The sequence below is a fragment of the Ammospiza caudacuta genome, chromosome Z, assembly GCF_027887145.1.
Source record: "Ammospiza caudacuta isolate bAmmCau1 chromosome Z, bAmmCau1.pri, whole genome shotgun sequence".
In the NCBI taxonomy this organism is placed as follows: Eukaryota; Metazoa; Chordata; class Aves; order Passeriformes; family Passerellidae; genus Ammospiza; species Ammospiza caudacuta.
Genome location: NC_080632.1, coordinates 25,481,880 through 25,509,649, shown reverse-complemented (window position 1 = coordinate 25,509,649; position 27,770 = coordinate 25,481,880). Strand labels below are relative to the sequence as shown.

The window sequence follows — 27,770 nt, the reverse complement described above, 5'->3', positions numbered from 1 at the left end:
TCACGAAGAATATATGCTTTCTGCTTATTAACTACTAAATAGGTGATTCAGAAATTCCACAGACTCCCTGTTCATCACTAAAAAATATGTGGCAGAATATCCTGAATTTTAGTAACAGTTACCTCTCATATTCCAAAAATGCTTGTCAGAAAAAGAATGCAGAGGTATAAAATTAATTCTGAAGAATTACACCAGTTTCTCTTTTAAGTGGCTAAAACAACTTCTAAACTACACTTAGAGCACTTAATAATTGTAAATTAACATTTTTTGAGATGCAGAAATTTACATCCGTTCTGTATTTCTCCATCCTTCAAAAGGAATCCTAGCCCTTAGAGGGCCATCATTCAAGTAAAATCACATGTAGCTTGTTAACCTCAACACCAGCAATTGTCACTCTTATCTCTGTCCTCCACACAATGTAGTTTAATTAACTGTTATTAGTTTTTACTTTGTAATGTGACTTCATTATTTAATTACCTAATTGCTTAGTAAATTTATTTTAAAAATTAGAATATGTTTAATAAAACCAAGTCCATTAATGTGATACAATTTAAAATGACCAATTACACACAATTCAAAAATCAACTGTTGACTTACATAATTTCTCAATGTCATTAAAATCTCTACATCCAGATACACAAGGCTAGAACAAAAACATTTCACATTGCAAAGTAAGGTTTAGTCTGCCATTGTATTTCATTGAGAATTGGAAAAACAAAAATAAATCAACAACACAACGCTTAATAAACATCCATGTATCAGAATGTATTTAATATAAGGGCGTCTTCTTCCATACAACTGGCTACAGGACAAGAGGACATGGCCTCAAGCTGTGCCAGGGGACGTTCAGGTTGGATATCAGGAAAAATTTCTTCAGTGAAAGGAACGCATTAGAACTTTATATTCATCAATACAATGACAACTGGTAATGTCTTTGTATATGCTCTCAGAACATGAAAATCAACAGTATCTATATTGCTTAAGTTTTGAATCTATTTGTACAATAATTTATGAGCAAGAATATCTGTTGTACACAACAGAAAAAAATTGTTTCTCCTTTATCCTTCAAGAAGCAAAGTCTTTGAGAAAGCTTTTGGTTCTACATTGCTGAACTAGAGTCTTCACAAGAGCAACTAGAATGGCTAAAGATATTACACACAAAAAAGCCAAGGTAGTAGTTAAATGACCTCAAGATTCAGAAAAAGTTAGTGAAAATTTTCTAGAAAAGATGATGTATTGTAGGAACCATTTATGACTAGTCTGTATGGTGAGCATTTAATCTCTGCTTCTGAGGCAGTTAAGAACAAGCAAGACAAATCTCTGTAAGAGATACTCTAGATATATTTGAAGCTGCTCAAGTCCCTTCCAATAGGATCTACATTCAAATGTTTGTCTTCAAACATTTTTATATTGTCTCTTCACAAAGCTTCAACTACTTCTAGCATCTTCATTGCAATTGCCAGGGCCTGGCCGGCAGACAGAGACACCCATGCAGAAAAAAACAAATCTCTCTAAAATGTCACCCTACACTCCTTGGTGCAAGACTGCTGTGTTTCAGATTGTGACAGCTAAGGACTCTGAATTCATCATGAAGCAGGAATCTCTCCTCTACACCTCTTCATCTTTGGCACTGGGGGGTGCTCTTTTTTTTTCTCTTTTTTTTCTTTTCTTTTCTTTTCTTTTCTTTTCTTTTCTTTTCTTTTCTTTTCTTTTCTTTTCTTTTCTTTTCTTTTCTTTTCTTTTCTTTTCTTTTCTTTTCTTTTCTTTTCTTTTCTTTTCTTTTCTTTTCTTTTCTTTTCTTTTCTTTTCTTTTCTTTTCTTTTCTTTTCTTTTCTTTTCTTTTTTTTTTTTTTTCCTTTTCTATACACTGTGTGGTCTGTTAGAAACCTTCATTAGTTTGGACTTCTTGAAGAAATGTCTGGTTCAATCAACATCCTGTCTTTTATATTAACACAAGATTTTATTTATTCTTCATTTCCACTTTCTAAAAATACCTATTACATCACCCACAAAGAATTGTGAGGATATCTCCAAAAACACCCAAATGCCATTACTATCATTACCAGTGAGAATATGATGGCTGGGATACCAGCATGATTTGTTTTTCCACATTCATTTGAATTAGTATGAAAGGATTTGAAAGCTCTAGAATTTCATATGTAGCCTTGTAACATTTTTTTTTCCCTGGGATTTATATATCAGCAATATAAGTTTTATGTTCCTGTAGGAAGACTGTGTAAATTCCTTGTTTCACAGTCCAACTGCAATGCAAATCCATGAAGATATTCCAAGTTCACAAAAAAATGTAAGATAGGTTATAGAGTCTGACCTGTGCTGCAGTCTTGGAAGAACTGCTAGCAGCAACAGTGAGCTTTTCTGTCTACCTTGTTTTATGTATGGACTGCCATCTAGAAGACCTTAGGAAGTCAAAGATAGGTTTGACTGTCTTCTGCAAGACAAAAACCTTACCAGTATGTAAGCATATAAACTTCTTAAGATCCATATCCCACATTCAGAAATTTGCTATTGCACAACTAACACACCACCCGTAACTTTGCAAGAACATTACCTATCACCATTTTTCAGAGAGCATATGATGTTGTACTCTTTGTTGATTGAGATGTCTCTTTTTTCAAATACAGTAATTTTTCAGCAGAGGCTTTTATACTCTAAAAACACTTTTACTGTGTTGGTCATAAAGCAGTATATCTGTTATTATCACACTTGCAGTAAACAACTATCTAATTTACTCTACCAGTGAACTTATCTGCAGATCATATTCAGTGATTGTTTCATTCCCCTTATTTTTGGTTTACTGCCATCAGAATAAGTTTACAGAAAATAAATCTTCTTCTACCCATTCCCTCTTCCAATACCAGCAAACACTACAGCAAAAAATAGAAATAGAATGATGTTTAGCTACAAAACATGAATACATATTTCTTTTTAGGCCTTTCCTTATCACAACTATCATGCAAGCAGGCTGGCTTATATTAACCAGGAGATTTTTTTTCTGCAGTTATGAAAATACAAAAAAAAAAAGAAAGAAACATAAAATATCAATTTCAGGCAGCAACTTATACTTCTGTCAATCTTTAAATAATTGCTCTGTATTTGCTTATTTTGCATCCAGAAAAAAAAATCAATAAAAATATTTTAATTTCCAGTTTTTTCTTATAATTAACTTCATTTTTCAACATTAGATGTTAGGATCTCCATTCTCAGGAAGCTTGACCAAATTTAAACCAAGTCACTTTCAATTCAAAGTATTTGTCCTAAGATACCTAACCACACACCTAGCAAAACATCCCTCTCTGTTGTCACTCTGAAACTGATATTATAATACAAATACACAAATACCTGGCAGAGACACTGCATAAAAAATGATAGAGTAATACATACTCCCTTTTTATTTCAGTTTAAATTAAGATATTTTCTATTTCCTTTTTTTTTTTCAAGTAATGAAGGCAAGAATGAAGTTGAAATATTATTAACAGATTTTATTATTGCAAAATATTAATTTTTCATTTTGGGCTAAAATATTTGACACTGAATGAGTAAAAGCATCCAGCCCAGCTGTGAAGGACAGCTAACTTCATCTTCATTTTGCCATCCTTTTCTTCTTCTAAGATGAAAAACATTAATGTTGCAATGACCAATGACTGTTCTACACTATAACAGGATCTATCCTGAGAAAGCCAAATTAAATAAGGGCTCTTCCAACTTATGATCTCATTAAAATGCTTGCTGGCAACAATTGTTAGAGTTGGACCTGTTACACAATACCACAGTCAGCATAGAACAAACATCTTGGGGCACCTGATTTTCCCCAGACAATAGCAGTCTTTCCAGTTAATTTATTTATTTTGTAGCTATAAAGATTTTTGTATTACTTCAAGTCATAAAAAATTTGTTAAGCTACATACTATATATTGATACATATTATTAATATTATTATTAACAGAAACACTATTTTCTGAATTTTTCATTTAAATCCCCTCAGAGAAAGAAAGGAAAAACTGAAGTACACAATCAAATTAGTCAAATCGCAGTAATATTACATGCAAGTGAATAAAAGGCTTTAACATCCACATACTTACTTGTGACCCATTTCATGGGCAATTGTAAAAGCCAGATTCAGACCATTGTCCTCTGCAATAATACATTTTCGTTTTTCACTGCACATTCCACTCAGGTATGCTATACCTAGGAAACACAACCACCACAGTCAATTATTTTGTTTTATTACTAATTTTATATATTACAGCTTAATTAGACCCAAACAAGACTGAAACCTTGTTGTGGTCAGAACCATCCAAGTATATAAACAGGTACCTGACAAAGGTTTACTTACTCAGTTTGCAGCCAGTGGTAATATTACCTCACAGTAATGATTACATGGACTGCAATGTACAGAAAATGCATCCTTTAAAAGCATTGCTTGGTACCTTAATGAGATATGATAGAACATGTGTATGAATGTCAATAAGGCTGTAAAGGAAAATAAATGTCTACAGCAATAGGACACAAGTTTGAACAAGTATTTCCTTTGACAGAAGAATCAAGTGCACAGAGTTGTCCCTCTACATTTATCACTACTAATTATTCATAAAGCATTCAGCATGTTAGTGGTTTTAAAAACATTTAGAAGAGTCAGATGTCCCAGAAGAGTTCATAGGAGACTGCAGCCTGTCAAACATATTAAGTGTAGAAGCTATAATGCCTTTACTACATAATACCTTAGTTTTCAAAAAACGCATTGAAGCCTTAATGGTAGGGGTTTGAGTTCAAGCTCAGCTTCTTAAAAGTAGAGTGTCTGTAACTGTAAAAGCTTGAGGAACATGAAACTTAATTTGAGTAATGGTAAATTTTTCAGACCACAAACACATTTAATGGGGATGATTGTCGTCGTTCCTTGTTTGAAAATCTGGAGTAAGCAATCAAAACACTGTTTCAAGCATTTGGCCTTCTTCCCAGGAACTTCTTTTCAATGGAATGGTGCCCTCCAGTTCAGCATGTTTGCTGGATTATTTGCATGTAAAGGTCAAGTTTGAAATGTTTGACAGTATTTGAAATTCAGTCATAATTATCATTCCAATTTAATAAGATAAGCCTTTCTTCTTACAGTCCAAATATCTGTCAGTCTGTGAGCACAACACTTCACCCACAAGTAGTAGTAAGCCCATCACTATTCTGCCAACTCTTGAGTATCACCCTCAAAAGAACTGGCTGAAAGCTTTTGGACACAGAACTTTTGACAAAAAATGGTGTCCAGGACTAAACAAAACAATGACAAATAAAATTTGAATAAGGCAGAGTATTTAGACTTTTACTATTTGTTTCCAAAATAGGGAATAGCCATCTGGGATACGAAAGAAAAAGCACAATCTCATCAGGAAAAAAAAATGTAGGCTTTCAAATGAGACCTCATGCTAAACATAGGTATCACTCATACTAACTTCAATAAAAAACAGAGAAGAAATGCTCTGAAATGCAATGTTTTATTTCAAAAACGTTTTGTTGCAATGACTGAACTATAACCAAGAATATTTCTAAAATTTTGTGCCTTGTAGTTCCACAAATATATGCATCCTCTTTTACAATTTGATCACCAAACTGAAAAAGACAGAAAGACTTTTAATGCTGGAGCTTGAAGTAGTACAGCTGGTAACAGTACCAGAAGAAGCAATCAGGGTCCTGATTTTAGCCATCATCAGTGAACTTCAAAATTGGTCCAATAAAATAGAAAAATCACTCTTGCCATAGACAAAACCCAGTACTGCATTTTGAAGTACTGGGAGTGATCGTTTATTATAAGGCAAAACATTTAGAAATACTTTTCTTGCTCATTTTGGCTGTGATAGAGTTAATTACACAGTAGCTGGTAAGGACCTGTTTTGGGTTTGTGTTAGAAAAGCGAGGTAACACAGGGAGGTGCTACTTGTTGCTGAGCAGTGGTTACACAGATTGAAGGCCTCTCCTCCTCCTCCTCCTCGCACCACTTGGGCAGACACTGGCAGAGGGCACAGGCCGCACAGATGGCCCCAGCTGAGCAGGATATCCCACACCCTGTAGGGCTGTGCTCAGCAAAAAGAGGAGGCAGGAGGCTGCCAAGGGGCTGAGGCTCAGGGACTGTCCAGCCTTCAGCTGGTTGGTGGTAAGCAGTTGTTTTCAGCAGCATCATCTTGCTTGGCATTTACCTATCTCTGTTATTTTCCTTCTCATTATTGATATCATTCTTACTGTTATTTTTATTTCAATTAGGAAACTATTTTTATCTGAACCCATTGCTTTTTTCACTCTTACCCTTGCAATTCTTTTTTCCCATTTCAGTGCGTGGGGAAAGAGCAAGCAGCTCTGTGGTGTTTAGTTGCCATCTGGAGCTCAGTCATGACAGTGTTGATGGCTACTCTCAGTTGGATAAAACTTAATTGCTGGGATCTACAGAAAGAGAATTCCCAAACCTCCCTCTTCCTGATGATGCTCAGTACTAACCAAAAACTGTAGGATAATCTCTACCTTTCTCAAGGGAAAAGGAATCCCCTAACCTTCTTCTAACCTCTAAAATGAAAAAACAAACAAACAAAAAACCACACTAAAAAAAACCAAAACCAAACCATCAAGTATCAATGTCATGCATCAATTTATACTTGTGCCCCTCTAAAATGGCAGCTTTTCCCTCTAAACCTCTAAACTGGCAGGTTTTCCATCCAACATGAGTACTACCAGTTGCTGTCCACTATTCTGACTGCCCCCTCCATTTACTCGCAAAGAATTACAAATGTTTCCATTTCATACCTATTCTGCAAAAGAAATAGTCAGCATTATTAAGAATTTTCAATAATACTCATATATTGATCATATAATATTCATAATAATACTCAAGTAATGCTCATATTCTCACATAGAACCAAAAATGTTTTCATACTTGGAATTCTTTGAAGAAAATTGATTATGTTTGAACTTTATAAGTTTGGCAGATAAAACATAAGATGTAAATTTCATTGAGATTAAATTAGTTTGCTGATTCTAGAAATGTCTGAAAGCATCAAAAGCAATTAATACTTTATGACTTCTCCCCTATTAACTAAATTCAACCGCCTATGTGCAAGCCAGATTCAATAGCAACTGCTGAGTGTATATCAGTCAACTACCAGCTGTGAACTAGTTTCATGTCTTGTTTTTGCTTATGAATTTCACATGTAGTGAAAAAGAAACTGACTTCAGTAAGCAGCTGCTCTTGCTTAGTTGTCTACGTATTAGGTAAGAGACCAAATTTTTTATAATATATTTATGTTGAGTGAAGCTTCCTGAGGTTTATTAACACAGCTGGAACTGCTCCAAGGTTAAATCCACACTTAAAAAAAAAAAAACAACCCAAAACAATAAAAGGTCAATGAACAATTGCTCCCTTGTTATGATTAAGATATTCCTAGTGAAACCTATTAGCCTCAACACACTGTTTCAAATTAAAACACTTAGTATCTGGAAAGTATTAGCTAGAAATCAGTAACTTTATCTCACTGACAATATAGGGGAGGATCTGATTATTTATCTACAAAAAGCTATGGTTTGAAACCAAAAAAAAAAACTTGATTGAATACATGAATCAAATGTAATAGATTCAAATTACTTCTCTCTGTGGATAACTTTTCCTCAAGTTAATTCAGAAGAAAATACATGTCACATCAATTAGAAGAGTAAAGCTGTAGCTTTGTGCCTGAGAAGAAGCACATAGGGACTACATTTTCTTATCAAACACGTAAATATCCAAATGAAATAAATGCTGCTTCAAAAAAGTGGAACTTTTCCCCAAGTCATAGCAGTAGTTTATAACTCCTGTTATTAGTGCTACCCTTAGATGCCAGTGTTTCATTCTACAAACTATGACAAATTTTCTTGTTTGTTAATGAACATATTCATCAAATCACCAACCTACTTATTCTTTGAAATTAGGTGCATATCTACACCACTTCTGTTGAAAAGTGCTAATTCATCTGACAGGGATGTTACACTTAACACGTCACCAGCTAAAGTATCTGAACAAGTCTGTTAGCTTTACCTATTCATTCAGGGCCAGCTGCCTGTAACATAAATCCCCTACCTATGTTAAAAAGGCAATTGTCAGCATTGCCCCCAGGAACAAAAACTCCATAGTAAACAAACCCCAAAGAGAATCACAGCAAGAGACAAGCAGTCAACCTTACAAACACTGTCTTCCTTACAGTGACCACAAACCATGTAGGTATGACTGCAATACTGCATTCTAAAAGGCTAGAAAATGGTTCTTTTCCTTTTACAGTGAGCACTGTAAAAACAGAGTTAATATTCTGGAACTCTAACCACCCAAATTACTTACTCATCCCACTTACATTTCTTTTCCTCTGAACTTCCTTGGTTTCACAAGATATTAAAGATTTTTTTGTTATGGTATTAGCTATGCATTTATTCAGAACTTCCAACAGCATGATCTTCATTTGAATTATCAGTGGTGCACAAAACTCACAAGCCACTACAACAGAAGCATAATTTAAAGTCCAAGTACCTCTGGCTTTTGATTCACAAATAAATATTTCACAGTAAAATATTTAAAATATATTTTAAATGAACTGGAAAATCAATGGGCTTTTAAGCATAAAAATCATTATTTAACTGCACTTGATTACTAATCTAACAAATTATTTTTTTTAGCAGACCTGCTAAAAAAGCAGACCTTTTTTAAAAAAAGCAGGAAATAAAAGTTTTCCACCAAGAGGACACTTCAAAGTCTAATTAGCACAAGCTGTTCTGAAGAGAGTCACAGATGACTTCCAGGAAAAACAAGTTTTGTCAGTTGTCTGTGAATCAGCAGCTCTTAACCATACCAGTAATCAAAACAAGACAGTTAACAACCAGAATTCTCAAATACAAAATCCAAAGCCCAGGAACATTTATTTTTGTCTTTTTAAGTGAGCGATATAACAGCGAGGGCAAGTATATATACTCATGTGTGTGGGGTATCTTCACAAACACACATCACAGCAAGACATCAGAAAAAATAATGGGATACAATCAAATCAGCTTCTGTTGCATTATTCCCAAATGCAATTTAATTTTTATTCATGTCTTTTGTTATTTTATGACTTATGTACATCTTAGAAGATCCATGCTTTCAGCAGAACATCAATAACTACACTAATTTATGTGTACTAATAAGTGTGTGATTTTATGTTTCAGAATAGACTATTAAGCTTACTCCTACACCTTGAAAGAAACTGCTGCACTTTAATCCTTAATTTCCCCTGAGAAGTGGAAAAGACTAAAAATGGAGAGTATGCATGCATGCCATAATTGCAAAACTAAATTCTGAATGTGTATTTACACAGTTTTAGGTTTTTAGTTCTTGCAACATCTGAAGGGTCCACAGGCCTCCAAGATACTGTTAGAGGGATGGGATAGCAAAAGTGCTGAAAGATACTAATTTTCTTTTAACGTGCTGCGCACATGAAAACATTTCTGCCAAGATGAATACACAGAGGACACAATAAGTAAATTTTCCCCACTGCCCATTCCTGGCCTTTGCTGACAAGGGACATAGGGATGCCCTGAGCTAAAGGCTGGCTGCATTGGTACAGCCAACTTTTACAGCCAGCAAAGTACTTATTCTCTGAATTTGGGTATTCTTCTTACATGCATCTACCTGGGTCTATAACTTGTCATGGCAAATAACTCCAGAGTGTAGTTGCCTACAACAGTACATATGTCTCCTTTTATGAAGACTGCAGAGAGGGTGCTCTAATTCAAATACAAAGCTCTATTCATCTATTAAAAGTAATTTATGCCCTTCTACATCTCTATCAGCAACTGCAGTGATCAACTGAGAAGATCTAGTGAATTTAGCAACTCCTCTGGCAGAGGCCATTTACGCGTATTTGATATCTTATGTCCCACTGCATACCTTACTTACTCTTGTACTACTAAAGTCTTTCTGACAAAAGTGGTTATAGTTAAAATGACTATTTTACCATGGGATAATAGAAGACCAACATAATGATTTTTCTGTGGTTTTCTACTTTTTCCTGCTCAGTCCTAACATTCAGTTTACTCAGCTGATCATGAGGACCAATGGTATCCTGGGCACACTGGGAAGAGCATTGCCAGCAGGCTGAGTGAGGTAATCCTGCCCTCCACTCAGCTCGAGTGAGGCCACACCTGAGTGCCATGTGCAGTTCTGAGCCCAAGACAAAGAGCCACTGCAGAGGGTCCAGTGGAGGAAACAGAGGTGATCTGTGATCTGGAGCACCTCTCTTCTGAGGAGAGACTGCAGGAGCTGGGCCTGTTCAGTCCAGAGAAGAGAAAACTGAGAGGGGATCTTACTAGTCAATATAAATATGCCAAAGGCAGGCACCAAGAGAATGGTGCCAGACTCTTTTCCATGGTGCCCATGACAGGACAAGTAGCAATGGCCATAACCAAAACACAAGAAATTCCACTTCAACATGAGAAAAAAATTCTTTACATTGAGGAAGTCAGAGCACAGGAACAGGCTGCCCAGGGAGGTCATGGAGTCTCTCTCTTGCAAGACATTCAAACCCACCTGGACATTTCTTTTTTTCACCAGCTCTAGGTGAACTTGCTTTTGCAGGGGGATTGGACTGGATGATCTCCAGAAGTCCATTGCAACCCTAACAATTCTGAAATTTTCAGAGAACCGGCCCTTACCATTCTCTGATCTCTTTCCTCAGTGGCAGCAATGCCCATGACTTCACACATATACAGGCTGAAGACTAGTACTTTTCTTAATATGCATTACCTTGTCTATACTTCATCTTCTTTTTCACTCCCTTTTCAGTATCTTGATGCCTGTAAACAATTCTTTTTGTCAGTTTTTTTTACTGAACTATCCAGAATGCTTCAAACCATATGAAAGCATATGCAGGCTACTACTTCCAAACAGTTTATGAAGCAAGGCATCTCTGAACTCAAGGATATTTTCTTCTAGTGTAAAAACTGACAAGTAATTCCCAAGTCATCTTTTTTTTTTAATGTATAAGCCACATATAAGAATTTCTTAAAAATTTAAAGGAAAATATTTAACGCCATAACACACTGTCACTGAGTACAGTCAGTATACTTTTAAAATATTTTAATTACCCCCCCCTTTTTTTTTTAAAGGCAACATCATCAAGTGGAAAACTTGTCCATGAAAGTATGCATGAACAGGAAAAGACACAGATGGAAAAGAAAACTGCATAGCGTTAAAAGAAAAGCTGAAAGTCATAAATTTGAGAAAGTCACAACTTCCTTATCTCCTTGTTTCACCTTCTTTCTGTAATCTAGAAAGAGAAAAAAACCCAACTTGAAAAGATTAATATAATTAGTATTAAAGAGGTCCTAAATGATTCTACTCAGAAGAAAATATGAAAAATTGGATATGAAGATTTATGCAATAAAAATTTTCTTAGCTTCATATTTTGTCATACTATGAACATGAAAGAAAAACCAACTGTAACCTTTCTAAGAAGTAACTCAATCTTCTAAGAAATTGAAACAGTTTACTTTAACTTTCTCATTGCATAATTTTCATGAGCAACTTCTCTAGGTGTTTGTTTTACATGGCATTGAAAATTAATAAGAATCTTGATCTAAATTTATAAATTAAGCATTTGGACAGAAGTAGAAATGTCTATTTTAGGACTTACACAATAAAGACTTTCAGTTCCTAAAGTACCTGGGTAAATTATAAGAGTGCTGTATGAAACCTTCATGGAACTGCTGTATACAATCAAATAGGATGTGACTTTGAAGACACCCCACTTAATTTGGCAACAAAACTGAATGAGGCTCACCTAGTAAAGGGAAAGTTTGTTACTTAAAGAGCCAGCAACAGGTTGCAAGCTTAGCACAAGAACAGCTCTCACAAAACACATGCATAAATAAGTTAATCTTGAGGATATGGTTTTCACTGATGCATTGGATAGGGATGACAGATACACAGCTTACTTTGAATGATTATCACATGCCCCAGATAATGAGTTTGGGCCTGCTTCCTACCATAAAACTGTTTATGTACACCGACAAAAGCCTTTGTTACTCTGCGAAATGGTGAGATGGATGACAGTGAACACTGCAGTATACCACAGGAAGTAATTTTAACAATTCAAACTTGCTTTCTGTTTTACAACTTGTTCTACAATTACATCTTCTTTAAAGGTGGGCAATGTGACAATGTTGCTTGGCAGTCTTTCAGGCTTTCCCACACAGACCCTAAGGAAAGACTGCTATAAACGGACCACCATGACCAGGAAATACACAAACCAAATAATACACTTCCCTTTTTCTTCTTTACCTTTGTGGCTGCATGCACCACTAATCCAGACTGACACCTACACTTGTGTAGTGCTACAAGATGCACATGCTGTGAAGGCTGTATCTTATTCATTTGACCATCTCTATGCTTCTGAGCACATACATATATTCACTTTTCTTTTTCTTCTCTTTTGGTCTTTATTTAGTTTATATTTCATTTTTCTTTTTCAAACCTGTTTTTCTTGAATAAACCCGTTTATTAAACAAATAAAATTACCTTTTGATTTCTGGTCAGGAAACCCCTAAAAGAGGTGTGGTGGCAAGGGTGATGTACTTACGAAGCTGAGCAAAGAATGCAGGGAATGACTGATCACAGCTGCTGCAAAGAAAACTGAACCCAAGAGGGACTGGAGAGCTACTTTTAGATAAATGCTTATATCAGTCCAGTGGATTAACTGTTTGTGGAAATGTTTATGCCTGAGTTATTTAAAAGAGTGTAAACAGCTTCTTGAGTTAGCCAGCCCAGCAAGGGGTAAGTGCATACGTAGCTCAGCTCAAAAGAGAGTACAAAAACTGAATAACTGACAAAATGAACTTTGAACAGAGCAGTGGGCTTGAGCAGGCTTTTACACACATATTCCTTCCCAGCCCCGGGGGATGCTCAGCATCATGACAGTGAGCACATGAGGGCCAATAGTGAGAATGAGATTTGTACTGTGATCCCACAGTGCATTGCAATGGCTGCACAATGGCTTGCATTGATTTCAGTATACTGCCATATAATTTTCTGCTAAATCAAAATCCTACACAATATCAAATGTCCTCAGGTAAGTACACTTAGTTTTAAACATTAAACCCTCCTCGTGTGGAATATCTAATGGAATGTGGTCATAGAATTCTGACCCTCATGAATTCAGAATATCCACAGAGGGTACTCTTTCAAAGATAAAAGAAAAATTAATACTGTTCAATACAGCATCCATACAGAACTAGCCTTTTCTAAAACATATTCTCTTCCTTGCTGTTTTCAACTTGAGTCAAGTTCTGTTCAGTTGCTGGAAACTAATATTAGAGCATGTAGTAGCTCTTGAAACTATCAGAAAGCAAGTGGAACCACTGTGAACATCTGGAATACGTAAGTGGTTATCTTTGCTTAATAGTGCCACACAAAAACTTGATAGAGGAGGTCTTGAAAGTGAAAATTCTCTCTGAAGTTCTTTTAAGAGACAAATTATTCCTCAGATCATTTAAAAAGAAATTTCCCATGTTAAAAACAGATAACAGGAAAAAAGTATTATGAAACCCGCATTTTTCTTTCTAGAACACTTTTTTACAAATAAAACACCTGATACACGGGAGCAAATCCTTCATTCTTAAACAGCCTGATTAGTGTTGGATGATTAATATCTGGTATTTGTCCATTCAAAAATAGAAGGCACATATTTACTAGGACAAGTATTTAAAAAGAGTTAACTTAAAGAAAAAGAGAGAACAAGTTCATTTTCTAGCCCAGTATAATTGTACTTTGGAGTACAATTATAGTCCAATATTTTGGAGGCTTGTAAACTGAAGTTTCTCCCAGGATATGACTGTAAAAGGGGAAGTAGGAACGAAAGTTTCTAGTGTGAATTCAAAGGAACATAACTGTGCCAAAAAAGACAAGTGAAATTTTTGTCTAGAATATCACAGTATAGGAAATCACAGTATGAATACCTGCTACTACTAAGAAAGAGAAACAGACCTCATTTGATGAAGACAACTCTTCCTAATAAATTATTACAGCTTTTGTCTCAGATGCTTTCTTGCTGCTGCCAGTTTTTAAGTTGCCTTTTTTTTTTTTAATTTAATCACTATTTAAACATATTTTTTTATAAAAATAACACACAGAAAGGCTTGGTCAATTAAAAAATATATTAAATGTCTGGAATACATGAAAACACCCCAACATTTTCTTTTAAAATATATTTTTTTAAGGCCTTATCATTTGATGTCATGGGCCCTGGCTTAAGGAAATAAGAAGCACAGCGCACAGAAACAGCATGTTGATTAAATGCCGATGTAAGTGTAAGTTTTAGAATTCCAGGGAACCATGCAGGGGCTTTAAAAGTTACCCTAGTTTCCAAGATCACTTCTGAGGCAGACTTTATTTTCCATTTGACATAATTTCTGCAACCTTAAAAGAATTGTGCTGGCCTTAAAACTTGAGCACATATGTCATTTTAAGATTTAATGTCCTCATTTATTTGTAAACAGAAACAAAAAAAAGCAGAAAATACTTATTGCATTATTATTTTAATGAAAATGCTGTATGTTTACAACTCTCTCTTATCTCTGATTCTGCCTCTGAAAAAATTTGCCTCTTCCTGTAAAAAATGTGATGATTAAATGTAGCCCTGGAACACCACATGGTACAAATAGTTTTCAGAACTGCTTCCACTGCTGTGCTGCAGTGTGAGTTCACTTTAACATATTTCAGACCATTATGAGTCTACAAGTTGATACACTTGGGTCAAATTATATCAGCATCACAGAGTAAAATGCATACTGGAATAAATTAAGAATTATGTCACTCTGTCAAAGTAGTGAAAATATTCACCCAAGCGACTATCTCTCCTTTTGCCTTCCTGATATCTGGATTTCAGTTCTGACATTCATAAAGTGTGCAGCTGCTAAAGCTGCCCCCACATTCTGTACTCTACACACAATGCAACACCTTTGAATTCACCTCCTGTCTCATTCCATCAAATCTTTTTTTCTCCTGAATATGTTCCCCAGGCTTCTGTAATATCAATACCCCATACCAGCTTGATCTACTCAAAATATATCACTGATCTTTTTCCTGGTCTTAAAAGAAATACAGCCTTGATACCCTATTTAGCTGATTCTCCTGTAACTTATTTTTGGGTGCCTTCTTCCTGGAAGGTGGCTGGTACCACCCACTATGCAACAGACCAGTGCGAAATTGCTCACATATTTTTCACCCTATAATACATTATTTACATTTATTTTTGTTCCTGCAACAAACTAAGGAAAATGAGACTGTCTTGCTTTCTTTTGTAATTTATTTTATTATACCAATGTTATGAAAATGACCTCTGTTACAGAAATATAAAATTATTCCTTGACACAGAGGGCTTTAGCACAGTAAAACATTTCCTCATTTTCTGCAACCAGAGTCATTCCTAAAACACTTCTCATGTTTTTAGGATACACTCAACTTAGGTGATAGGAAGTGATTATTTTTCTGTTACTGAGATCACACTTAAAGAAAATAGTCAGGATTTTTGTTCCCATTTTTAATGGGGTGCTCTCTTTCATGTGAGACAAGGGGCAGCTAGTGGGATTGAAAAAGGTATTAGTCTGGTTTTTCTTTGACTTTTAGTATAATGTACTATTCTATGGCCAAAGCTTTTGCAGTTTATGCTATTTAAGATTTTTGTGTGAAACTGTACTTTGTTTCACTGAGAGATGCACTATAAGAAAGTGACTGCTCTTGGGGCTGTTTATAGCATAAAGTACTAGCATATATTCTAGAAAATATGAATTGAATAGCCAATTGTTCCTTTATAAAGAAAACAAGGACCAGATGTAGATGCATAGCTTAGTTAGTGCCTTTTGTTCAATGAGAACAAAGGAAAAGCTACCTTGAGAAGGGTCTTCCACCACATCTCTTTTTAGCTAAAATAATTTGATTTAAAATTACTATTGTTATCTGCAGATATTCAACCAGTATTTTGTCTACACTGGTATAACTAATGCTATGTTGTTTCATGCTGTACTATCACACATGATGACAGCATTTATGCTGCCCCAGTAAGAATCAGTGTTAACTGATGGATGGCACAATCTGATGAGTTTCTTCAAGTCCATGTCTCAATGCTCTTGCAAACTGTTTTCACTTCATAAATTCCTGGAGTTTGTTGGGATGATTCTCAGAAAGTTTGATTTCAATGAAAGCAAGCTGAGTAGACTGAGTGTCTACCCAGGTCATTCTTCTCCCAGGGTACCAATCATAACCCAAAATAACCTTTGCAAAGTCTGCAACATGCAAGGTAATTGAGAACTAGAATGCAGCATTAGCCTCTGCTTGAGCAATCAGAGTAAAAGGAAGACTTACTTGATGTTTTATTCAGTGTAGGGTACAATCACCCTGGTAAAAATCTTCAGTATAGACTAAAAACTTCAGTATAGACTCAAAACAAACTACAAAAACAAAACAAAACAAAACAAAACCAAAAAAATAACTAAAAAACCTTGTTGCCACTTAAATGCTACAAAAGGGAGCTACAAAACAGATTCAAACTGAAAGTCTTCCCAAAGACATTCAAGTGAAGAGAGAGACTCGGCTGTTTCCCTCTGTTCTATTCTGCTGATGTTTGTGGAGCACTTTTCCTTGTGTTTTGACAAGCTAGATGCAGTTGAATAGATCATCTGCAGTACTCTCCACAAACATGGAGCTCTTTTTGTCTCCTCCTCAGTTAAAGGACTCATGTACCACTGACTTCCAATCTCACTCTTCAAACAGATGTGGTTTTTACAATCTAACTCCATTACATTGTTTTTTTCCTCACCATTATATAGTTACAGGATGCAGAAACTGATGCATTAGTTGCAAGGAGCTACTTGCCACTCTGAAAACATTGTTCTGAAACCATTTCCACTAAAAAACACTAGGATTCCCTAGAGCACAACACTATATAAAGCTCCCTATTCATGCATTACTTTGCAAATGCTTCTTTTAAAGGGGATAAAGAAACTATACACAAGCATATCTATGGAGAGCTGAGCACAAGACTAATATGAGCAAAATGGATGCTAGCTGGAAAACAACTATATATTTTACAACCATAGATTCTGAATCCCTTTAATTTGTAATGTGTGACAGAACATTTTATTTTTTTATTTTTTTAATTTAATTGTATGCATGATACATTAAGTAAAGAATTGTTCTTTATAAAGACTAATATAGAGTATATACTGGTATTATAGCATACAGAGTAACTTATTATTGATGCACAATTGTTTACAGCTCCAACCACATGATTTTATAATTTTCATATTAAAAAAAGCCCATAAAAGATGAGTAGTGAAGCTGTAAAATCCAGGAGACAATGAAAGATATTTTTAAGTGCTCACAGCTGCTTGGACCTGATTCAGTTTCTCAACAATTTCAGAGAATAGAGTGACACAAAACATAATTCACTCTTTAATGCATTGAGACGGTCTCTAAATCATGCATGTTTTTATCTTTTGCAATCTGATTAGCAAAAAATGGTAAATTTTCTCCTGGTGAAAAAATTGTGTAATCCTAAGTAAGCCATGCCGCCCACTTCTGTCCTCTGCTTTGTGTCTCACTGCCCATGCCCCTTGGCATGAGCATCTCTTGTGTACCATGGCAGTATTGCTCAGAGGCTTCACTCATTTTTCACTTCTGTATCTGGCACGCCTCAGGAAGGATCCCCACATGAAGTTAGAAAGCACACACTGTTCATAAGACAGACACAAATTACTGAGATAATTAGTTTGAAATTTCCTTCTCTTTTCTTTAACACATAGTAAATATCCACCACATAATACATGGGATTCCTTTGTCCTTACGTTGCAGTGCCATTTTCTGATGGACACAGGAATTTTGTCTATGGACAAAATTCTGAACTGAAGTTCCAGATTGAAATATAAATATTTTGAATCCTATTTAGTGTAATGTTAAAATTCTAACATATAGTACATCTCTCTATATTTCAAGTTCCTTTGAAAAAGGATTTTAAATACCTCAGATAAATTGAAACTAAACAGAAAACAAAATAAAATAAAAAATCATACCTAGAGATGAACCAGCATAATCTGCCGAAAATGAAAAAGTTTTAATGCATTTTCACAGAAAGAATATGATACCACAAAGGCCTATGGATAGTACTGAGGCATACTACACCACTCCTTACTCAAGAGCCAAATTCAGAGCTTGATCTAGCTGAATCCACTCGGATTTAAATATATGTTAAGAACAATGATCCCATGTTAACTAAATGAGAAAGAGCACAACTAAATCTGAACTGGAATGTGCAACAGGAATTACATATAGGTCTAACCTAATAGTATTATTTCAATACAGGGAAAAAAATCATGTCTAACCTCAGAGATATTTCAAGACAGACACTATCTGGAAAAGTTTATTTCTTTAGTGACTGAGCAATGATTGCACCTTTAATACTATCTTAACAACCGTGCATTTACTTTTTATTTAGAACTATTATACAAATAAACAACTATTATACAAATAAATAGTACCAAAGGCAACCATCCACACCAACACTATCAACAAATACACAATTTTATCCTGCACATCAAATGAGCAACACATTTCAGCCTCAAATACCCCTTTAAATAGAACATCCAGAGGCTAATGGAAGTTCCATAAAGAATGTCATAGATTTTCTCAGCTCTATCTAACATTTAAATAGACTTCATTTTAAAGATCTGAAACTATTTGTAGACATGAAAATTAACCTTCCCATCCTCCTAAACACACTCAAAGGCCCTACTACTTCCTAAGACAGACTGTTAACACATACTTAGCAAGAAAGCAGTAAGTGACCTCTGTACTATAATCTGAAAAGCAAAACAGAAAATACCTTTTTTCTATTACTTTCAGCTCTCTAAATACATTGGTTAACTGCTTCAAAGTAAAATAACATAAAAGAAAGAAAACAAAGGAGTTGCCTGCATCAAGTCCTTGATCAATCATTTAATGAAGAAAAGACTTTTTTTTTAAGTACTGTAAGGGTCACTAATTAAAAGCTCAGTGATTATGAAATTAAAATCAAGAGTCCATTCAGACAGATTCATTCTCTGTCACCCTACTGCTGTTGAGATTAATTAAGCTTTAAACACTTTAAATAAAGCACTGGAAAATGAAACAAGCTGATGTGTTGTAACCCAGTAATTTTGTGTCTGAAGTTACAACATTGCTTGAAAACAAAAGTTTGCATATCCTTACATGAAAACCTATCTCTCTGGTCTCATTGGAGTCTTGTCATATTCTGACTCAGTAAGACAAAAGGCAAGGTAAGATAGAACAAGCATCTTAAGAGTTTTGCTCTTCATTAAACATGAAGTTTAATACTTTTTTGAACTGAATTTAATATAAAAAGAATAAAGTTGAGGATTGTAACAGCAACGTCTGGATATAATGACTGAGCACATGTAGTACAGTCAGCATTCTACATTCTTGAGAAACTGCACCAAGCATGCATATTTCATTTGATGTTTTATGACATATGAGGTAAATTCTATTTACCTATTTTGCTTCGATTTTTCACATTTTTTATTGGAATTCAGAATAAATTAGACCTGTTTTGCCATACTTACAGACATGTAACTCACCAACAAAACCAAATTTTATTCTGTAGGCTGTAGAAGTCAAAATTTTCCAATTATTTTTTTAAAATCTTGTGTATTAAAGGTACTTATATACTAGATACACTGGACTATCGTATGGATATCACTTCCTAGGGAACTTATGCATTTCTACAGAAGAAAATCAGTGTTCAGAAGTCACATGTGAATAATGAAGCTACTGAGGCATCTGCAGGTACTGACTACACATCTGAGCTACGTTGCTTTTCTTTTAGAAGAAACAGAAGTCCAGGAATTAAAATTGAGTGAGATCACTTCGTCTAGCTTTTCTATAAAAGCACTTATAAGATGCCCGTGCTCTCACTATATGAGGTGCTCCTCTCTATGTAAATATGTGAGCTACTATGATTTTGCTAGAAAAGAGAATGTTGCATGAATGCAAAACTGTATGCAAAACTGTAAAGGTTATGTGAACCTTAAGATTAGATTAGACATTGGAAACCTCTACAGGAAATCTTCTGCAGATTAAATTGTGAGCCCAGTTCTCTGAATGTCAGCTATCTTACTGAAAAAAATATCTTTCCTTTACATAAGATACATTCTCAGAGTATCTATTGTTCAGTGGGACAAATCAATTCGAAGAGCAAAACTCAGAGCTTAAAATGCTTTTGCTGTTTTTGCAAATTTTGTCTAGCATCAAAGAGATATGTCAGAGAACATTTAAGACCTAGGAAATTTAACAGACTGCAGTTATGCCTTTGCTGGGAGAAACTTGCTGTAATTGTTTCTCATCATCCAAACTGTCATTCAACTGCCCTCCTCCCACTCTGAATTCCCCATGGCACCACGAACAGTAACAACCATAACAAAACCAAGCAAATTAATTACACTGGTGATGAATATCTGAAAAAACTGCTGGTGTACATCTCTATGTACAGGTAACCTTAGTCAATAGAATTTTAAAATGGTATATACTCATAGAACATTCAGTTACTTAAAACGTAACACCTTTCACGAGTATCCAGCTAGACTGTGAGCAATGCTGAAATGTTAAAAAACCTAGATGTTGCAAAAATATTACAAGCCTCATTTTTCTATCCTTAACTGATTTCATCCTCTAAACATTCTTCCTGCACTTCTATCTGCAAGACTGACTGTACTCTGCTATGTACAGAACAGTACCTATACATAGGTTCTATATTACATCCTGCGTGGTAGTACTCGTGGCCCACATCCCAGTCTCAGCATTACTTGTCTTGTGGAAACACCTGTTTCCAAAAATGCACATCAACTTTAGGACATACCATAAATGGGAGGCCCTGGGATTTTTGGATTCCTATTTGCCTTGACTGATTAGAAACCTTCCTATACCCCCACAAGTGACAACACCTAAATAACCCACAATATTGATTTATAACTGCTGCAAGATGTTTCTTCAGTAACTGACTCAACAAAAGAGAAGTAACAAGCAAAAAACAAAGAGTAACAAAGACTAACCTTGCCAGCATGGTTTATGTCACAAGGGCTCCTGTTCTGCAGCCCACAGGTACTTGAACTAGGTCTGAATCAGCAGCACTGAGTGCCCAGGAGAGTCCAGCACACAGCTCAGCATGAGGAGGTTCACTGCAATTCCCAACAAACTGCTACCAGCTAGTTAGGCTGAGGGCAGCTGCGCCAGACTACAACAGAGCAGAAGTCTGGATAAGAGGAGGGAAGCCAGATGAATGGATTCAGATGAGGAAGTACAGGGAAACACACTTCTTCAGTTTACTTTGGCTGGGCTGCTGCCTGTGTTCTCTGCAACTTCTTTGGCTGCTTGTTCATTGGTAACCAGCCCTAAGCATTCATCTTCAGTATTTCCAGCATTAACCACTGGACATAGATAGTCTGCCCAATTCCCTATTTCTATCATATCTCTTAATGCATAGGGCTGGTCTAAACCTCTGTCCCTAGGGTAAAAGTTTGGAGGAAAACTCCAAGCTCTTCATATTAAAGATCGATAGCTTTCATATTAGGAAAGAAAAGTAAATAAATCTATCTTTGGTACTTTTCTAAGTTGGATGGAAAATATGTTCTTTCATTTCATTTTGGTTTAGGTCTTTATTGTGTAGATGTTTGTCTGATTCCTTATCAATTGTGATTTGTACCCACACCATTGAGTTCCTCTGCTGCAGAACAAAAACCTGATAGGGCCTTAATTTTCTGCCTTTTTTTTTTTTTATCTACAACACTACATGTTACCAAACTTAGAAAATTTTAATATGCTGTATTTATGCCCAAAAACAATCTGACAAGTTTTTAGAGGAACTCTGTTTAGAGATTACATTTTATTGGAAAAATCCTTTTTAACAAACAGTTTAGATAGAATCACATTTTTATAGCTGTTGCTTTAACTGAAAATGTCTAAAAAAATAAATGATCAAAAATGAAGAAATCACTGCCTGAGTTTCAGCAGATTAACCGGGCCCCAAACTGATGCCAATACAAGACACACATAATTTTAGAATATTTCCATGCCTGTGACACTGCGTTCAAAGAACACTCTAGTACAGTGTTTCCAGAGAAGACATTAGGTAGCAGCAAACAACAAATCTAATCCAAAAGAAATATGACTCACAGAGTCACTGTCTTGGTTGCTGAAGTGGAAATGTAGACAAGAGGAAGGGAAATTAAAAAGGTGCTTATATTTGCTTCAAGAAATAGTCTTTCTGTGTTTACTTGTAAGCCTACTTGTTGAGAAACCATCTGTTGAGATATCTGTTTTCAGTGAGAAAATACCTCTTTACTTTCCTCTTAAAGGGAGGAAATATCACTTTATTTTCCTCTCTTTTGCAATATCCCAATAACAATTTTCCCAATGAATAATTGCTTGTCTGAATTACTTCAATAAGGTAATACCAGAAGAGTCACACACAAGAACAGTATAGCATGCCCAATCTCCAGTTTGCATTTTGTGCTGATTCTATTGCAATGCACTTCTCTGGAAACCAACAATTAAATTACTTAAATTTTTTTAGAACTTCACTGGGATGTCTACACTAATAATTTTACCTGTTGTCAGCCCAATAAAAAGAACAACATTCCAAATCACCAAAAATTCAAAAGGCAGCTTCCTCTGACTAAGTTAACAAAACTTGCTTGTAGGAGAAACTACTATGATCCCAAACCCCAGTTGTCTTCTGGAGGAAAAGAACCTTGGACAATCACATATCTAACATAATCTTTTCATTAGCTAAATTTAATTTCATTTTTATACAAATATCTTGATATTTTCCACCCTCAGAGAAATCCTCTGTTGTAATCATAGGATGTCCATGGTCATCATACTGAAAAATAAGGTCAGAAACCTCTCTTTAAACTATAGAAAAATTGTGAGAATCATGGGAGCAGTATGATATGAACACTTCTTTGCAGGAATAAGGGAGAGAAATGAAGCAGAGATAAGGGAGACATATAAGGGAGACAAATGAGCAGAACAGGAGGGGCAAAAAAAATAAAAATGCTGCAGCCAACCAACCAATCAGAGGAAACCCAAAACCACTTGGATCTGGTCAATTTTCAGCCTAAAACAATTGCTTTGTGGTTCTCCACCCAGAATGAATTTCACAGTGGCTGCAACAATTGGCAGTGCTGAAATCTGAATAGCTTTGCAGAAATCAATTGACCTGGGCTGACTGATACCACATGAGAGTCTAGCTTAATGTTACACAGAAACATGGGAGTAGGTAAGGAAGGCAATTATCTGAGTTACTCTGGATTTACACTATGAAGTAAGAAAGCAGACCCTCAACTTCCTGGCTACAGCAGAGACTTCTAAACATTTCTAGCAATAGGGAAATATTTAATATTGAAATAAATACATTCTACTTCCTAAATTTCAAGACACTTCAGGGAAATCAAATTCCTGAAATCGTTCCTCTCTTTCTGTCTACTTTGCAAAACTATAAAATATGAAGTATTAATGAGTTTTGGAATCATAAAATGGTTGAACAGGACCTTAGAGATCATCTAGTTCCACCGCCCCTGCCGTGAGCAGGGAAACCTTTCACTAGATCAAGTTGTTCAGGGGTGCATCCAACCTGGCCTTGAACTCCCACAATTTCTCTGGGCAACCTATTCCAGGGCTTCACCACCATCTGAGTAAAGAATTTCTTACATATACCTAATTCACACCTGACTTCTTTCAGTTTAAAACCATTTCCCCTTGTCCTGACACTATCTGTCTGCATAAAAAACCCTTCTTCCTTCTTTTTATAAGTCCCCTTCAGGCACTGGAGGGCCACAATGAGGTCTCCCCAAAGCCTTCTCTCCTCCATGATGCTTGGTCTGCAATACAGACAGATTTCTTTTCCCTAAGAATGCAATATTTCGACAATCAATGCAAATAATGTTTTTTATCTCTACAGAAAAAAATCTTGTATTTTTCCACTTAAAATGGTTTTATGAAGGAATATTTAGAAGATTATCACCACACATTTTATTCAAAATCATTAATGAAATATATTTCAGTGTATTTCTAGGGAGGTTTGTCATATGCCTTTGATTTTGAGTAAACATTTTTTTCTGGTTAACAGAAAAATTGCATCTTTAAACCATTAAATCTTCATATAAATCATTGTTATTTTAAGAGACAATGAAAAAGTACTTTTTGAAGAGTACATAAGTTCTTTACTTTCTGTAGAACAAGACCAGAAGTATAAAAAAGTGTGCTATTTGCCACCTGAATACATGAGAATTTTGTCTATATAATAGAATACTGGTCTTTTTTCTCTCTGGCCTAAGAGGATACTCATGTCCGGTCTGAAAACTCCGAGTCTAGGCATGTAGTGACTAAACAATAAATCCAGTATTTGTCTGCTTAAAGATCACTGCAAAGAACTATTATCCAACATGACATCCCTTTCCAATAGTGAGGTCTGTCCTGTACATGCTCCCTTCTCACAACTTTCACTTCTGGATTGCCCAATGTGCAATCAAGATCACAAAAGATCACTTACAAAGATCACCTTGATTGCCTCACATTCCTGTGAGGAATATTGTATTAATATTTCAGAGATAATTGCTTTATTCATCTTTTTATGGTAAAGAAGAGCCTGTAGTGTGCATTCTTCTGGACTTCTTGAGAGGTGCGAAGGTGAGGCAAGGTCTCACTGGCAAATTGTATAGTACATTAGCATTGAATGTATTGTCTCTTTTTGCCTATAAACTGTCTCTTTTTGTCTATAAACTGAATATAGGAAGATCAAACTGCCCTTCAACTCCTTTCCAGAAACTTTTACTCATGATATAATCTAAAATCTTCTGGTTTTCCTAGGGGAAGAAAAAAGTCAGGGTAGATACCAAAATGAAACAACCTTCCACATGTACTTTCAACAATTTGGCACTATAACCCTGTTAGCCTTAAAATAATTTACGTAATATATCCCTGGCATTAACTTTAAAAATCCTCTTCAAGAGGAATGTGCAAAGTTTTTCAACTCTCTTCCTTAGATGAGCTCCAGAATGATGGTAGACAAGACCCTCAGAAAATCATCTTCTAAACAGTGAGCATGAACCCACAGTACTGTAACTATTTATGGGAAGAAAGGAAGCCCTACATTTATGGCAAGGCACTATATTCATCTGGGGAAATAATGACTGAAATTTAAAAAATAAATGATGAAACATAGGGAAAACAATTACCTTTGCTTTTGCTGCACAATTGTACCTATATGGAAAGGACTATACATACAAACTGTGGTTCAGTTCCTGAAGAAACCACCAAACATAACCCAGAGAATGGGAAATTCCACAATAGCCAATCCACAATATGCCAGATCATTCAGTCAACGTCTACTTCATTTTGTTCATCAATATTAAGACAATATTAAATTAAAATTTTTTACTTCCTGTGCTCTTAACAATTAATAGACTGCCACATTTTCAAGTTTCATCCCAGCTTGTTCACCACAGACCTGTCAATTACTGATACTTGAGTGAGTTTAATTTTATCCAATTTAAAATTCTACCGACAAATTCAGAGACAAATAGCTCTCATACTACCTCCAAGCTTCAGCCAAAGAAAAAACATTGTTCAGGAAAAATCCTTTAATATATTCACTTCAATTCTGAAATTCAGGAAGCAGCCTATCCTGATTTAGATACACTTGGAAGTACTCCAGATTTAAATTTCAGTTTAAATCAACATAAAATGATGAAGACTTCTTGTCACATTGCTTCCTCTTTCAGTTGGAAGCAAACTTCTTTGCACAAATAAGTCAAAAATAAATGCCTCATACAGAATTCATCTAAGACCAATACACCAATTAGTGAAAGAACACTATGAACTCTTAATCATTTACTGCTGTGAAAGACATTACATTCTTATTTATAAGGCTTTTTTCTTGGTAGCCATCCCACAGATAAACGCACATACACTTGGGAGACAGCAGTAAAAGAAAAAAGAACATCAAGTGGTGAGGTAATAGAGTTTACATAAGAATTCTCCTCAAACCTTTGCAACTGAAATGAAACAGAAAAAAAAATCACAAACACAAAAATTTATAAAAATATTAAAACCAAAGATAAATCCATTTAATAAAAAAGAATCATAAACACAATTTCTTAGCTTCATATTCAAACTTAAAAATCTTTAATAATAAAACAATTTTCTATCAGTCAGTGAAACTAAAAAGAAAAAAGTTTTAAAGTTTGATCTATAAAAGAGATAGAAATATTATACTAAAACACTTATTGTGCCAGAAGCATACACCAATCTAACAGTATTATTAGCATTTAAGATGTACTTTGAATTTTAACTAGTTACTTATTTCTATCACTGATTTTGCTGTCATCTTTTAGCTTCACATTTCTACCTACATAAAACTAATTTTATTATGTAGTTTATACACAGTCTCTTGTGTTTATTTACTTACCAACAGTATCACACGGTTCATCCTTATGTACACAGAAATCCTTCCTAGAATTGGGGGTGAAAGAAAAAATGTTAAGCAAGTCAAGCTGTTAGTTGTTAACAACGGTGTAACCTATTTAGAAACATTTTTTACGGCTCAATGAATAAATACAGAACACCATTATCTCAACAAAGCACAAGGGGAAGCAAAGACCGGGATTACACAGAGCACTTAAACTCCAGCTTATTCTCAGAGCACGTTTAAGAATAGTCAGGTGACAAAACATGTACTGTATATTCAAATTGCATTGCACCTAATTTCTATGTTCTTCTGGGGTTTTGGGTTTTTTTTTCTTTTTCTGTTAAGTATCTTGAAAAGTAACAAGTCTCAAGCTAGTCTTCCTATCATTCAAATGAAGATACTTCCAGTGATTTACATAAGATACAAAAGCAGCATTTAGATCCGTAATAGAGTCAGAAAATTTTTATTCTATCAAGTTAATGGTTAAAATCACTAATAGGAATATGTCAGGAAGCATTTCTGCTAGGGCATCCCCTTATAGTAGTGGAAAACTTATAAAAATTAACTACCCTATCTCCAACATGTATTTTAGTCCATCATAGGTCTCTAAATAAGACTGTTCTAGTGAATAAAGGAGAATAAATATTTCAACTGTGTCTTAAACATCTGCTTGGGATTCTTTTGATTTCACACTTCTTGGAGACATGAAACATGTTATTAAAAGAGCAAAGGGAAAACTGCTTTTTACTGGAGTATTTATAATGTTAATTTGTTATTTTACTTTAAAAAATGGCTGCTGAGGTACGCATGAATTGGAAGGTTGGGAGGGAACCAATAGGCAAAAAAAACCAACGAAAGCACCTCAGATATAGCGACCCCACAAACAACGAAGTTCTGGTTTTCTGCTGTGCCACAGAGTAAGGATTTCTGTTTTTAGGGAGAGACCATATGAATCAGAGGAATTTAGTTCTTATATTCTGTCTATGAAGGCACACAGATAAGACAAATAGATTGATAATGATAAAGATATACATACAAAGAAACACCCATTTTCCAGGAACAAAATACAGGAATTGTTTGGTGCTTGAAATGAAAGATACTGACACTTATTTTTTTACCAAGTGTAAGTACTCCAAGGGCTGTTTCTTTGTTGCGCACAGACTATTTCTACATAGGGATTTAGACCCAAAAGCAATTTCTGGAGGTTGGCAA

At 35.2% G+C, this 27,770-nt stretch overlaps 1 protein-coding gene across 1 annotated transcript in view; it reads right to left on the bottom strand.

Annotated features, from left to right (window-relative positions):
• ADAMTS19 (ADAM metallopeptidase with thrombospondin type 1 motif 19) overlaps positions 1-27,770 on the bottom strand; it is a 134,732-nt gene that overhangs the window by 61,641 nt on the left and 45,321 nt on the right. Inside the window, exons 7-8 of the mRNA XM_058823968.1 lie at positions 26,559-26,602; positions 4,101-4,206 (exon numbers count right to left, since the gene is read on the bottom strand). Of these exons, the coding sequence (XP_058679951.1) occupies positions 4,101-4,206; positions 26,559-26,602 (150 nt within the window). The remainder of the gene's footprint in view (positions 1-4,100; positions 4,207-26,558; positions 26,603-27,770) is intronic.